At 39.9% G+C, this 16,169-nt stretch overlaps 1 protein-coding gene across 5 annotated transcripts in view; it reads right to left on the minus strand.

Annotated features, from left to right (window-relative positions):
* Positions 1–16,169, minus strand: part of UPF3B (UPF3B regulator of nonsense mediated mRNA decay) — a 42,561-nt gene that overhangs the window by 6,011 nt on the left and 20,381 nt on the right. For 2 of the 5 annotated variants that reach the window (XM_059911863.1, XM_059911861.1), the window contains 6 exons: positions 7,611–7,717; positions 3,929–4,027; positions 2,514–2,624; positions 1,437–1,480; positions 787–969; positions 344–382 (listed from right to left, as the gene is read on the minus strand). In XM_059911863.1, coding sequence (XP_059767846.1) covers positions 344–382; positions 787–969; positions 1,437–1,480; positions 2,514–2,624; positions 3,929–4,027; positions 7,611–7,717 — 583 coding nt within the window. Of the gene's footprint in view, positions 1–343; positions 383–786; positions 970–1,436; positions 1,481–2,513; positions 2,625–3,928; positions 4,028–7,610; positions 7,718–7,891; positions 7,999–8,890; positions 9,237–16,169 lie in introns of those variants that run through there. The other 3 variants (XM_059911859.1, XM_059911862.1, XM_059911860.1) reach the window with 3 other exon arrangements.

A 16,169-nucleotide genomic window follows, 5' to 3' on the forward strand; every position in this document is an offset into this window, starting at 1 on the left:
AGGGGAAAGGACGTAATGCAGGGGGTATATCCCTAGTACTCCCACAAGGCAGCCAGTTATGAGAGGCATATAAAAAGAAGAGAAGGGAAAGAGCTCTTTAGGCATGGTTGTCCTCTAGCTGTATATTGTTGAAGCTCCTGGGTACACAGCAGAGCATCAGCAAGTCATCTGAGCTTCCTTCTAAAGTAGGAATTTAAAATGGCTCAGCTTTTAAGAAGACTTAGGTCAGTCTGAAGGGGTTTTCTACAGGTAACACTACCACCACCACCAAAAGGACTTATTAACTAAAACCTGTGTGTGTGACATGATACTAGGTGCTCTGTATCATGTACTTGGTCCTTACATTTTTCTGATTCACAGCTTGTAACAGAAACCTGTGTACCTGAGGACAGTGGAAAACAAACAGATGAGGCAACTTCATGTATCAAAAATGAAGGAAAAGCTGAATATAACCCGTAATTCATGCCAGCCAGCCCTAAGCCCTTATTTATGAAGAACTGAGAAAATAATAATCCAAAATTGAACATTTTCAATGATTAAAAATAACACAGATCTGCACTGAATACCATGTAAACTACTTAATCTTTTAAATTATTTTAAATTAAAAGAATAATACTATTACTATTATAGGAAAGACTTCTGTTGATTCACTCCCCCCCCCAAAAAAGACAAAAACAAAACCAAAAAAACTGTTTACACCAACACAAGATGCATGCATATTTGAAGAAGTAGATACAGTACATGCAATTTTCAGCAACATGCAGTCAGTTTAAGTTATTTTCATACCTTAATCTTTGGTTCATCCTTTAATTTGTCCCTTTCTGGAACTCTGTCTATCTTCTTTAGCTTTTCTATATCTTTCCTTTTTCGTTTCTCTTCTTCTTTCCATTTCCTCCTCTCTTCTTCTCTTTGTCTTTTTCTTTCTATTTCTCGCCTCCTTCTTTCTTCTCTCTTTTCTTCTCTCATCCTCTAGAAAGAAACATCAACACAAACCTTCAAACAAGATAACTGCCACCAAAAACTTAGTCTTGAAGGTATGGTGGGCACCCACTTAACTGTATCATCTTTCCTTCCCATTTTCTATCTCCTTAACCCCCTCCCCACCCCATTCAAAATATGAGAGAGAATAAAGACCAGGGCCTGCTAATATCAGAGTCTCCTACTGCTGCCTTACTACATTATCCAGAGGCTTTCAGGAAATCAAGAGAGTGTCTCTGGAGCAAGCTAAGGACTCCCTGGTTTTGCAGAGTGAATCTTTGGTCCAACAACCAGAGTGAAGGAGAGGGCCAGAGAGTGAGGCCAATGAGCCAAATCTTTAAAGAATAATGGCAGAAAAAGCAGCTATCTCTCCTATAGGTTCCCAATGCTCTTATATTCACAGAATGCAAACCAATGAAATAGAAGTATTGAGAGAACTATAAAAACAAAAGGTTTACCTGCTTGTTTTTCAGGAAGCTCAAAAGTGGGGTTGTCTTTTTAGCTACATAAATGTAAACAGATTATTAATAATACTTAATCAACCCCTAGAAAGGATTCCGTTTTCTGACATTCCCTGCCAACCACCCAAGGTGGGAAAACTACACTCCTTAAACAGTAAGTTCACAACTATATTATTGGAAAGAAGTTTCACAGTATTCTATTTCGATTCTGAAGGTTTAAAATAATTTTTTAAAAGTTAAGAAATTCAAATTAAAACAATGAAACAATTATTAAAAAGAGCAATTCCCAGTCAGTGAGAATAAAGTGCAAGGGACATTCTCTTGTTTTATAGATGGGAGTATAAATTTGCTCAACCAGGAAGAAACTGGGGTAAGGGGCTAAAAATATCTAATACTTTTGACCCCATAATTCTACTTCTGGGAATTTATTCTATGGAAAGTATCGGAGATGGGCTTATACTATGCATCCATTAATAAAAACCAAGTTTTAGAAGAATATTTAATTCATTCTTCAATATTCTGAACAATGCTATCTAACCTTGTAGCTAGCTTTTTGAAAAGCATACTTCCTTCCTAGGATAAATTCCTAGGAGTGGAAATCCTGGGTCAGAGGCTATGCTTATGTTTAGAGCTGATATAGTAGTGACAACTTACTACTAAAACCAACATCCAAGCTAGAATTTCTCAACTGGTTTTCAATTTTGCAGTAACTAACTTCATTTTTTGACATTTTCAGGTCAAAATTTTTTTTAGGAATATGAGCTTATTACTAGAAAACACCAATTGATTTTCAAAGGCTTACCAACATCTTAAGGTCCCATATGAGTCTTCAAACTTTTTATACTTCTGTTACATTTGTGTGGCACTAAGTAAGTCAGAATTTTTCCTACCTTATCAATGCATTCTCATAATCCTGTGAGGCAGGTATTATCTGCACTTTATAGTAGAACAAACAGAGTCTTAAAGAAGTCAGTGCCTTTCCCATGGTCAAACAGCTAGCAAGTGACAGAACTGGGAGTCTGACAGGTCTTCTGATGAAAAAGCTGTTACCCTTAATTCCTTTTGCCCACTTACCTATTAATTCTCTATTTTTTGCTTCTATTTCCTCTAGCAGTGTCTCTGGAGTAGATGTCATTTTCTCATTATCTGCAGCATAACTTTCCAAAAATTTTCTATATTCTGGATCTAAATAATTATTTAAGTAAATAGAAAATATAGCAGACTTTAAACAAAATAGGAAATATTATCTATGGGAGAACTGAAAGCTATAGTTATGGGACCTTCAGAGACTATCATGTATAGCATGTAAGCAGTTTCTGCATCAGTACACCTCACTTTAATTAAACTCAGCATATGAAAATTGGGTGTTCTAAACAGATAAATGAGGGCAGATGTCCTAGATGTGGCACTAGAGGTGATGGTAACTTCTGGAATTCTTTCCTAGATGCCTCCGACATCAGAAAGGGTAACACATCTGAGTCATTACGTTGTATCTGGAGCATGTACTGTGGAGCATGTCACTTGATCTAGTCTTCATGGTCTGAATCTATGATACAATCAATAAGCAGCTGTGTGTTGAGTCTTTTCTGTGTTTTCCTTATAAAATACCCATTATAGTAATAAATAATGGAAACCAAACTAGTTGATTCTAAAATGCCAATCTGACATAAAATATTGCAGCTAAGTCCTTAGCCAACACAACCACATTACAGAGATCTCAAAATCTGGATCCAGTTTACCGTAAATGGCAATTATTTTAGTTTTTTAGTTCCAGTATTTCAGTTCAATGTAATTACTATGTGTGCAGTTAACTGCATATTCAAAGCCTAGAAAACAGGACTGGCCACTACAGATACTTTATATTAAGTTACTCAAGTATAGAAATTTTTCCATCACAGCTCTCAATGATAACTCTTCCTCTTTATAAAAATGGAAACCAAAAGTCAAATAAATAATCATAAAAATGGTAAGAGGCCTCAAGGAGTTGTAATTTGAAACATCTGATTTTTTCCCATTGTCTTCTAATGAATATATCTAAGGTGATTTGCTACTCAACAGTCAAAATATATTGCTTAATGGTGAAGGGATGAAAAGCCATTAGCCAAAGAGAGTGAAAACTAGAGGAAACCCACCTCCATTCTAACAAGCAAAGCTTTCATCAGTGAATTACATTTCTCATGAACTTTATTTCCTATGTTTTCTTAATTTAAAAGATTGGAATCCACTTAATTCCCACAAAGGTAATATTTTTAAAAAACCCATGGCCCTACTATATATACAACACAGGGAACTCTACTCAATATTCTGTAATAACCCATATGGGAAAAGAACCTGAAAAAGAATGAATATATGTACATGTATAACAGAATCACTTTGCTGTACACCTGAAACTAACACAACATTGTAAATCAACTATATTCCAATATAAAATAAAAATTAAATTAAAAAAAACATGGCATTAGCATTACATAACTAGAGCTATACTGTACCATCATCGATAGTCCCAACTTTAGTATCTCTTTTCTTAGTCTTCTTTTTTGCAGCTTTTTGAAAAGGTGCAAATTCTACTATGGCAGGATATTCCTGACCTGTTTAGAAAAAATAGCATACTTGTTGTAAGAAAGAAAATGTCAAAAGTGGATACAAGAGACTCAACCCACCACTCTCTAGGCCTCCTTTGATGACAGTGGTCTGAATAGGTCTCCCAACAGGCATAAATCACATTGGCACAACTAAAATCAACATGTTACCAAAGGAGCCCCCAGTTCATACTGATAACTTAGTGAAAAGATATGGGAGGGAATTAAAATACTCATTTAAATTCAACTTCTAAAGTGTGATATTGTGATATGTGGGGGGAAAAAATCTACAAACTAATTTTCATTTAAAAAATATATCAGAGGGAATTCCCTGGCAGTCCAGTGGTTAGTACTCGGCACTTTCATTGCAGGGGCCTAGGTTCAATCCCTAGTGGGGGAACTAAGATCCTGCAAGCCATGAAGCATGGCCAAAACAAACAAACAAACAAACAAACAAAAAAACCAGACTACAATACTGATTATACAGGGGTATAAATATGTCAAAAGTCACCAAATGCACACATAAAATGGATGCATTTTAATATGTAAATTATACCTTAATAAAATTGATATTTTATAAGTGTGAAAATATACATCAGAAATCTCTAGAACAGGTAAAGCTATAGAGATAGAAAGTAGGTTAGGGCTTCCCTGGTGGCGCAATGGTTAAGAATCCACCTGCCAATACAGGGGACATGGGTTCGAGCCCTGGTCTGGGAAGATCCCACATGCCGCGGAGCAACTAGGCCCGTGAGCCACAACTACTGAGCCTGCGCGCCTGGAGCCTCTGCTCCGCAACAAGAGAGGCCGCAATAGTGAGAGGCCCGCACACTGTGATGAAGAGTGGCCCCCGCTCGCCGCAACTGGAGAAAGCCCTCGCACAGAAACGAAGACCCAACACAGCCAAAAAAAATAAATAAATATAAATAAATAAAATTAATAAAAAAAAAAATGTTCAAAGGACTCGAATAGACATTTCTCCAGAGATGGTATACAAATGGCCAATAAGCAAATGAAAAGATGCTATGTGCTCAAGCATATGAAAAGATTAAGCTATTACCTCATTAATCATTAGGGAAATGCCAATCAAAACCACAATGAAATATCATCTTATACCTGTCAGAATGATTACTATTAAAGGGGGAAAAAAACCCAGAAAATAGCAAGTGTTGGCAAGGACATGGCAAAATTAGAACCTTCATGCATTGCTGGTGGGAATATAAAATGGTGCAGCCACTATGGAAAACAGTATGGTGGTTCCTCAAAAAAATTAAAAATAGAATTACAATATGACCCCGCAATTCCACTTTTGGGTATGTATTCAAAAGAAGTGAAAGCAGAGACTTGAACAGATGTTTGTACATTCATAGCAGCATTATTCACAATAGCCAAATGTCCCTCAACAGATGAATGGATAAAGAAAATGAAGTATATACATACATTGGAAAAGGAGATTCTGACACATGCTACAACATGGATCAACCTTGAGGACATTATGCTAAGTGAAATAAGCTAGTCACTAAAAGTCAAATACTATGATTCCACTTATATGAGGTACCTAGAATGGTCAACTTCATAGACAGAAGGGTGGTTCATAGAGGTAGAATGTAGTTGCAAGAGGCTGGGGGAGGGAGAAATGGGGAGTTGCTTAACAGGCAGAGTTTCAGTCTTACAAGAAGAAGTTCTAGAGATTGGTTGCAGAACGATGTGAATGTACTCAACACTACTGAACTGCACATTTAAAAATGGTTAAGATGGTAAATTTTATTTGTGCATTTTACCACAATTTTTAATAATGCAAAAAAACAAAAAAAGCAATGAGGTAATGATACATACTATAACATGGATGAACCTTGAAAACATACTAAGTAAAAGAGGCAGTCACAAAAGGCCACATATTGTATGATTCAGTTCATATGAAATGTCCAGAATAAGGAAATCCATAGTTAGTAGATCAGTGGTTGCCAGGGTCTAGGGGGAGAGGATAATGGGAGATGACTGCTAATGAATACAGGATTCTTTTTGAAGTGATAAAAACATTTTGGAATTACATAGTGGTAATGGTTACAAAACTTGTGAATATACTAAAAACCATTGAATTTTATGGTATGTGAGTTATATCTCAATTAAAAAAAAAAAACCCCAAGTGACTACTGGAAAAATACACCAGATCCCTGCTATAGAATAATGTCATACAAGGTATAAAATTCCATCCTTAGATCTTTGGCATGTAAACATAAGCCAGGATAAATTACTAGAATTGACCATTAGGCATCACAAAGCAGTCACACAGGAAACAAGATTTTAGAAATCCTAGTGAATGCAGAATCATATTACCTTAATAATTGATATATTTGAGAAGGAACAGATAAACCAGACTGAAACAGAAGGAAATTGTGGAAGACAGGCTGAAAAAAACAGAAGTGAGGCCAAACTATGGAAGATGCTGACTACCAGACTAAGGAATTTGGACTTTTTTTCACAACTGCTATCTTAAGTCACTATTTTCAAAAAGATTAATTTCATGGCAATATAAGACTAAATTATACAGAAAGTGGAAAAAAATGGAAACTCCTATAAGGTTAGAGACTGGTTGTCTAAGCATTAGGTGATGAGGATATAAAGTGTGAAAGTATTAATAAGTCTAGATGAACAAGATATTAAAAAGCAATAAATTGACAGAATCCATCACTTGTTTAAATGTAAGGGATAAAAAAGAAAGGAAAAAAGTTAAACACAACTCAGATTTCCAGGAAATCACTGCTATCTACTGGAATAAACTTGGAGTGGAGAAGTAGCTGGTTTGAGGGGATTAATAAAAGCTGGACAAACACAGTAGCAATCCTTCAACTTTTACTGGCATATTCCCTGACAAAGATTTCCTTTTTACCAACTTTGAACTAATACTGAAAAAACATAACCTAACAAAAAGACACATCATTCACCTATGATTGCAAAGCCAAAAGAAAAGGGGCAAATGGAAGCTTGGACATTCTCTGGCTAAATGTTGCAAGCAGCAGATAATAAAATGAGAGTTAAGGCAGAAGTTTTTCTTCCCTATAAACTCCTGGATACAAAGTGGGAAATCATCAAGTTCAATGTTTTAATTATATACAACTTAGAATGTTAAACAGTACTCCAACTGGCAACTATTGACATAAAGAATCTGACTTAAATAAGTGTTGGTCCTTGAAGCAAGATGAGAAGTAAATATTTAAAATTTGTCATACAAGTTTAAAGAGTCATTTATCAGTATCACTGTTGAAACTAGTAAATACTCAAAACAACAGATCATCTAATACTGGGCAAAAGAACAGTCACTGGAGGAGAAAACTGTGGCAATTTCATTCAGTTGATCAAACTACAGAAATAATAGGTTAATACAAATACCTGAGGACTGTAAAAAGTCATATTATCTATTTATAAGGCTGTCATAAGCTTATCAAATGTGTAAAACTCTTTAAATGTTGCTCATCCTATCACCCAGGATTTTAGAAACGCCATGAAGGCATCGAGAAAACACTGTGATATACACATTGTCTTAAACATACAAATGACAAAGAAACCAACCCCCTCAGTTAAAAGGACTTACCTTTATTGTCAAGGAATACATAACCATCGAAACGATCCCTGAACAAAATAATGTCCTCCTGGTTTTTAAAGTTGATGTATGCTCTGGCATACATATGAGGATACAGGCTGCAGGGAGGAAAGCAATTATGTCAATGTGCTTGCAGGTGTCTGACTGAATTACAAGTATGCATATATTAAAAAGATAGGCTCAAAAATCAAATGGAAAACATTAGTAGGATAAAAAAGAATGGAAGAAACCTTTTTCATTTACCCCCTCCCTCTTTTATTTATTTATTTTACCTAGTATCATTAGAAAAAAACTCAAAATAATCATGCTCAGGCATAGGCTGAAGATGTTCCTGAAGCTGCTCCTTGGTCAAAGTGGGCGGTAATCTCCGTATTACCACCTTAAGAAATGAATAAGGAAAATAAAATTAGTACAAATCAATTTTCTGTCATACCTGAATCACTGTCCCTGAAGAAAGTTGGCCTTTAAACGATGAGATCACTTATAAAAACCCAAGAGAATGTTCAGAAAGCTCAGAATGATTAGTCAAACATAACAGTAACGTAGTTTAAAAAAAACCCACAACTCTCAGAAAAGAGAACTGCCTGGAGCAAGGAAAGTCTCAGGTTCTGTTAACCCGAAGCCCCACAGTTTACTAGGTTTTCGCCTCATTTTCTATCACCCATTTTCAGTAGTGGTAAGAAATTAGTAAACCAACCCTGGTCTTTTGTGGGTGCCATGAATTCTTGATTTATTAATATTTCCCTACCACATCCAACACATCCTAAAATAAAATCCTTACTCAATCAGCATAAAGAATTCAAAATTCTAAGGAATACCACAAATTCCCTCATTGCTCCCCAAATAAGGATGCACCCGATCTGGCCCCCAGACCATAATATCCCCCACCCACCCACTCCCTCAACGAGCCTCTATTAATATTCCTATCACAAACTACTCCCACCCGTGATGGCCTCTTCACTATTCAATAATTCCCCTCCAATTCCTCATTCTTTTCACTATCGCTACCCCTCCCATTATAATCTCACAGCTCTGACCTAAACCCTTCTTGTCTGGGAATCCCCCCGCCCTCCCTCACTCCCATCCCGGGGCTCGGCGGGGAGGGGCTCCCACATTTCTGGCGAGTGGATGAGACAGGGTGATGCGATTTTCACTCAAGTAAAGAAACAGAGGAAGAGACTGGGAGAGGAAGAGGGCAGCCCCTTCCCAACCATCCTCCACGGGTGTTGGAACCGTCCCGCCCTCTCCTGGGCCCACAGCCGGCCAGACACCTTGCTCAACGCCTCTTTCTTCTCCTTGTTCCGATCCTGCTTATCTTCCCGTTTGATGCTGTCCCCCGAAGCCCCACAGACGCTGCCTGTGGCCCCCGGGGGAGTCAAGAGGGTTACTCGCTTCTCCTTAGGCCTATGCTCCTTCTCCTCCTTCATGGCCACGGTTTCGCTCCTCATCGCGGTAGCTCGGCCTAAACGCCACTACGCCGGCACCTAAAGACTCCCGGCCCACTCCGGACAGAGCTCCGCCCCCAACAGACGCCCCTAGTGATAACCGAAGCCCTGCTTTCCGTTGGGCCGCGCCAGGATCTCGCGAGACTTCAGGACGTCCGGCTTCTTTCAGTGGAAAGGTTGTAGCACCTGGTCTTAGCTTCCCGCCCGCGGAATCCCCGCACCGCCCAATCCCCTTGCGACCCAGACTCCCTCGGGGCAAGTCATTAGCAACTCCGCCATCTTGGCTGGGACGAGTATTTCACGGACTACAAATCCCGGCATACAAAGCACTTACTCGGGCTTCCCTGGTTGCGCAGTGGTTAAGAATCTGCCTGCCAATACAGGGTACACAGATTCGAGCCCTGGTCCGGGAAGATCCCACATACCGCGGAGCAACTAAGCCCGCGTGCCACAACTACTTAGCCTGCGCTCTAGAGCCCACGAGCCTACTGAGCCCACGCGCCACAACTACTGAAGCCCGCGCACCTATAGCTCGTGCTCCGCAACAAGACAGGCCACCGCAATGAAAAACCCGCGCATCGCAAGGAAGAGCAGCCCCCGCTCGCTGCCAACTAGAGAAAGCCCGCGGGCAGCAACGAAGACCCAACGCAGCCAAAAATAAATAAATAAATAAATAAAAAAGCATTTACCCGCTTCTGGCCGGGAGATCTGGAGTCGTAGGTGTTTCAGGGTTCCTATTTGTAAGTAAATGGAATCCTTAATCTTGAAAGTGTAGTGTTTTTCAGATCTAAAGATACTTTCTGTGGGCTTTGTTTTCCTCAGATAAACCCGATGTTATCCAAAGTTTACCTCACTAGGGGAACGACTTGTATTTTCTATCATTGGTTGTGAAGTGTCCTTTCAGAGGCTTTAGAGTTTTTTTTCCTTATATTGATTAGGATTCAGACACTTAATAAACACGCACAGAACACTGACATTAAAGGATCATTATAACCAAAATGCATGAGATTTGTTTTCATCACCGTTTTTTTTTTTAATTTTTTAAAAATTAATTTATTTATTTTTGGCTGTGTTGGGTCTTCGTTTCTGTGCGAGGGCTTTCTCCAGCTGTGGAGAGCGGGGACCACTCTTCATCGCGGTGCGCGGGCCTCTCACTATCGCGGCCTCTCCCGTTGCGGAGCACAGGCTCCAGACGCGCAGGTTCAGTAACTGTGGCTCACGGGCTTAGCTGCTCCGCGGCATGTGGGATCTTCCCAGACCAGAGCTCGAACCCGTGTCCCCTACATTGGCAGGCAGATTCTTAACCACTGCGCCACCAGGGAAGCCCTTCATCACCATTTTCAAAAGTAAAAGGAATCTATCATGGTACTGATGCCCCACAGGGAGGAGAAAATAAAATAAAACCCAACTTGCTTTAGATGGGATTGCCCCCCTTCCCGCTTTTAAAAAGGCTAGTTATGCATTATTTATAATAGCCCCAAACTGGAAACAACCCAAATATCTGTCAACTGGCTAATGCATAAACAAAATGTGGCACATCCATAGATCGAAATACTACTCAGCAATAAAAATGAACCGATACGTCCATCCACATGAGTGAATCTCAAAACGATTATGTTGAGTGAAAGAATCAGGACACAAAGAGAATACATGGTGTATGATCTCACTGATATGAAATTCCAGAAAAGGTAAAACTATAGTGAGAGAAAGCAGATCAATGATTGCCAGGGGGGTCCGGGGGTGGGGAGAAGGGATTGACTGCAGAAGGGCTCGACTGCAGAAGGGCTCCAGGGAACTTTTTGGAATTATAAAAAATGCTCTTTATCATGATTGTGGTGGTGGTTGCATGACTGCAGACATTTGTGTAAACTCATTGAATTGTACACTTAAAATTGGCAAATATTATTTCATGTAAATTATATTTTATTGAAATTCAGCCCCTCAGATTAAAAGAAATGCAAAATTTGAAAAATATTGCTTAGCAAAAGCCCCAGGGGGCTCCTCAGGAGAATGGAATGGAATCTGTCTCCTTCTCCAAACCCAAGAAAAATCTTTTTCCGTGGAGGAGCTGGTTAGTAGTGATCTTGAAGAGACAGCTGGCAGTGGAAGTCTTTACAAGAGGAAGAAATCTTTCCCCAAAAAGGAACCAATTAGTGACCCTAAAGAGGCAGGAAACAAGAGTGTCCCCAAGAAAAAGAGGAAATTCTCTTGTAAATGTCAAGTATTCTGTTTTGGGGTTTTTTAATGTTTTATTATACTTTGTTAAAAAGGAAAAATTGTACATTTTAGAATGTTTTTATGAGTAAATTTAATGTACTGAAAATTTTAAAAAAAGAAAAGAAAAAGAGGAAATTCTCTTCCAAGGAGGAGCCACTCAGCAGTGGACCTGAAGAGGCTGCTGCCAGCAAGAGCAGCAGCTTCAAGAAAAAGAAAAAGCTCCAAAAGCTGTCCCAGGGTGATTAGAATTGACATTTCCCTGGTGAGGCATAACTTGCAGAGATATTTCCCAACCTAAGCCTATATCTCAATAAAAAGAAAAATATTGGGCTTCCCTGGTGGCGCAGTGGTTGAGAATCCGCCTGCCAATACAGGGGACACGGGTTCGAGCCCTGGTCTGGGAAGATCCCACATGCCACGGAGCAACTGGGCCCGTGAGCCACAACTACTGAGCCTGCGCGCCTGGAGCCTGTGCTCCACAACAAGAGAGGCCACGATAGTGAGAGGCCCGCGCACCGCGATGAAGAGTGGCGCCCACTTGCCGCAACTAGAGAAAGCCCTCACACAGAAACGAAGACCCAACACAGCCAAAAATAAATAAATAAATAAATAAATTTAAAATTACCTTTCTCTTAAAAAAAGAAAAAAAGAAAAATATTGCTCTAAATGATAGAGCGTTTGTATTTCATAAACTCTAAGATACCATCGAATCTAAAACCATTATTTTATATACAAAGAAAGAAAAAAAATGCTGCCAATTGAACTATGACACACTATCAATTTTAAGATGTATCTTGATTTCAGAGGTGTTAAAATGTGAAAAAAAGTGTTAGTATCAATTGAACATATTATATCTCTATTATGTACAATTAAGGAAAAAGGAAGTGAAGTGGGAGAGAAGGGTAAATGATAAGCCAGAGAGAAACACAGACACCCACAGCAGGCAGGAACCAAGTTAAGGATGTAATAGAAACCCAAGGCAGAAAGCTGGCTCAGGGCCAAGGACCCATTTTTGCTGACGTCTAGAATATATTACCCAGACTCCATTCTTAAATTTTCTCACTTCTGTTGCCAAGCATATGCTTGTGTTCCTAATTCCTGTTGCCAAGGCTATTTCCCTGTATTTGGGATCTGTTACTCACTCTTGCCTCCAGCACCTGCCCACTCGTACAAGCCTAGCTTAAGTATCTGCCTCTGAACTCCTACTTAGCTTTGCATTTACATCTTGGTGTATGCCTGTTTTGGAGTGCTTGCTAGCTTTAAACAACTGCTGTATTTCAGTCATCAGAGTTGGGTGTTCCAGGGCTCAGTCCTTAGACCCCTTTTCTATCTACACTCACTCCTCTGTTAGTCTCATCTGTTCTTGTGGATTTTCTCTCTTTGCTGACAACTCCAAAATTTATATCACCAGTCCATACCTCTCCTCTGAATTCCAGACATATATCCAACTGCCTACTTTGACATCTCCACTTAGATGTCTAACACATTCAGATTCTCTGAACATGTCCAAAACTGAACACCTGATCTCTCCTCACACCGCCTGTATTAGTTTCCTATTACTGCTGCAACAAATTACCACAAATTTTTTGGGTTAAAATAACACAAATTTATTATCTTACAGTTCTGTAGGTTAAAAGTCCAACAGAGGTCTCACTGGACTAAAACTGAGGTGATGGCAGGACTGAGTTCCTTCCTGGAGGCTCTAGGAGAGAATCTAGTTCCTTGTCTTTTCCAGATTCTTGAGGTTGCTCATATTCCTCAGCTTGTGGCCCTTCCCTCCATCTTCAAAGCCAATAATATAGCATCTCTCGGGACTTCCCTGGTGGTCCAGTGGCTAAGACTCCGTGCTCCCAATGTAGGGGGCCTGGGTTCGATCCCTGGTCAGGGAATTAGATCCCACATGCAGCAACTAAAGATCCCACATGCTGCAACTAAGACCCAGCATAGCCAAATAAATAAATAAATATATATATAAAAAAAAAAACATAGCATCTCTCTCTGACCATGCTTCATCTATGTCTCTTTCACTCTCTCTTCTGCTTCCCCCTTCCACTTTTAAGGACCCCTGTGACTACGTTGTGCCCACCTGGATAATCCAGGATACTCTCCCTATGTTAAAGTCAGCTGATTAGCAACCTTAATTCCCATTGCCATATAATGTAACATAGTCACAGGTTCTGGGGATTAGGGTGTAGACAATTTAAGGGGGCATTATTTTGCCTACCACACACTGTAAAGTTTCTTTTTTTTTTTTAAAGGGAATTTCATTTTCATTCATTTATTTATTTTTGGCTGCGTTGGGTCTTAGTTGCTGCGCGCGGGCTTTCTTTAGTTGTAGCAAGCAGGGGCTACTCTTCCTTGCGGTGCGCGGGCTTCTCATTGCGTTGGCTTCTCTTGTTGCGGAGCACGGGCTCTAGGTGCGTGGGCTTCAGTAGTTGTGGCACGTGGGCTCAGTAGTTGTGGTGCACGGGCTTAGTTGCTCTGCAGCATGTGGGATCTTCCCGGACCAGGGCTCGAACCCATGTCCGCTGCGTTGGGAGGTGGATTCTTAACCACTGCGCCACCAGGGAAGCCCTGTGAAGTTTCTTTTTTTTTTTTTTATAAATTTATTTATTTATTTATTTATTTATTTTTGGCTGTGTTGGGTCTTCGTTTCTGTGTGAGGGCTTTCTCCAGTTGCGGCAAGCGGGGCCCACTCTTCATCATGGTGCGTGGGCCTCTCACTATCGCGGCCTCTCTTGTGGCAGAGCACAGGCTCCAGACGAGCAGGCTCAGTAATTGTGGCTCACGGGCCTAGTTGCTCCGCGGCATGTGGGATCTTCCCAGACCAGGGCTCGAACCCGTGTCCCCTGCATTGGCAGGTGGATTCTCAACCACTGCACCACCAGGGAAGCCCTGAAGTTTCTTTTTTTTTTTTTTTTTTTTTAAGAATCACATTGAAGTGAAACTTTGCTGGTTTTTTTTGTGTTTTTAAATTTTATTTATTTATTTATTTATTTATTTATGGCTGCATGGGTCTTCGTTTCTGTGCGAGGGCTTTCTCTTGTTGCGGCAAGCGGGGGCCACTCTTCATCGCGGTGCGCGGGCCTCTCATTATCGCGGCCTCTCTTGTGGCAGAGCACAGGCTCCAGACGCGCAGGCTCAGTAATTGTGGCTCACGGGCCCAGTTGCTCCGTGGCATGTGGGATCTTCCCAGACCAGGGCTCGAACCCGTGTCCCCTGCATTGGCAGGCGGATTCTCAACCACTGCGCCACCAGGGAAGCCCTGAAGTTTCTTTTTAATTAAAATTTTAAAGTACAACACGTACAGATAAGTGCACAAATAATAAACATATAGCTTGATGAATTTTCACAGAGTGAATACACTCACGTAACCAGCACTGAGATCAAGAAGTAGAACATTGCCAGCATTCCAGATGCCCTCTTGGTGTTCCTGCTCAGTCACTTCCCCCACCAAGAATACCACCATCCTAACTTCTAACACCAATGATTAGTTTTGCTTGTTTTAAACTTTATGTAAATTGAATCACACAGCATGTATTCTTTTATGTCGAGTTTCCTTCTCTCAACTTTTATTTGTTTATTTATTTAGGCTGCACCATGCAGCTTGTGGGATCTCAGTTCTCTGACCAGGGATTGAACTCGGGCCACGGCAGTGAAAGCCCAGAACCCTAACCACTAGGCCGTCAGGGAACTCCCTCTCTCAACTTTTATGACTATGAGATTCATTTATGTTGTCGTATGTAGCTTTGAATTGTTCATTCTCATTGCTGTATAATATTCCATTGAATGAATCTACCACAGTTTATTTATCCATTCCAATATTTGGGGTGCTGCTCTGAACATTCTAGTATGTGTTGTTTGGTGATCGTATGTATTCATTTACGTTGGATACATACCTAGGAGTGGAATTGCTGGATCCCAGAGTAAGCATATGCTCCACTCTATTAGATACTGCCAAAGAGTTTTCCAAGAGGTTGTACCAATTTACACTCTTACCAACAGTGTGTGAGAGTCCCAATTGCTTCACACCCTTCCCAACACTTGCTAATGTCTGGTGGGTGTGTAGTGGTTGCTCATTGTAGTTTTACTTTGCATTTTTCTGATGATTAGTGCAGTAGAACACCTTTTCATATGTTTATTTTTTACTGTATGCCTTTTTAACCTTTTGGTTATTGCACCATGTTAATATATTATTTATTCCAAAGCAAAATAAAAAAAACAAAACCAAGGTGCGGGGGTGTTACGGCTCCTTTTCACCAGTTAAGGGGGCGAGTAAAGGAGAGAGAGAGAGAGAGAGAGAGAAACTCTCCTCAAAGTTCCTTACATCATTGATTCTCAGCATTTGGTTGGGACCCCACCGTAGAAAAGCAGAAAGAAAATGTTTACACATACACAGAGAAAAACCCTTAGTTTAAAAATTCTTCCCTGGCCTTCATTGAGCAGACTGCTTTTTATAAGTTGTATTGCCCCTTTTGCATTAACTCCTTTCACAAATAAAATTCCTTGTGGGAATCATGTGGGACTGCCCGATGTTCAGCTCCACCCAGCATAATGGGCAATATAACACTAACACCCAACTTCAAGATCAAAGTTCCTTTCATTTAAACGCTGTTGTGTTTGTTGTTGTTTTTAATTAATTCTTGATCCAGAACAGCTCTGAAACTACCCAGATCCCAAGCAGACAATGAGAAAAGGAGTTGGATAATTTGTAAAGTACAAAAAAAAAAAAATCCACATAAGTGCCTGCTGATTCTAAAGTTATCTGTAAAGGAAAGGATAACAGCTTATTTTATATATTAGCCAAGTTAAAGATATGTTTGAGAACTTTGGACTCCAACGTAAAAAGGAGGATTACATAGTATAATTATTTAAAGTACCTTCCCAT

The sequence above is a fragment of the Balaenoptera ricei genome, chromosome X (genome assembly GCF_028023285.1).
Source record: "Balaenoptera ricei isolate mBalRic1 chromosome X, mBalRic1.hap2, whole genome shotgun sequence".
In the NCBI taxonomy this organism is placed as follows: domain Eukaryota; kingdom Metazoa; phylum Chordata; class Mammalia; order Artiodactyla; family Balaenopteridae; genus Balaenoptera; species Balaenoptera ricei.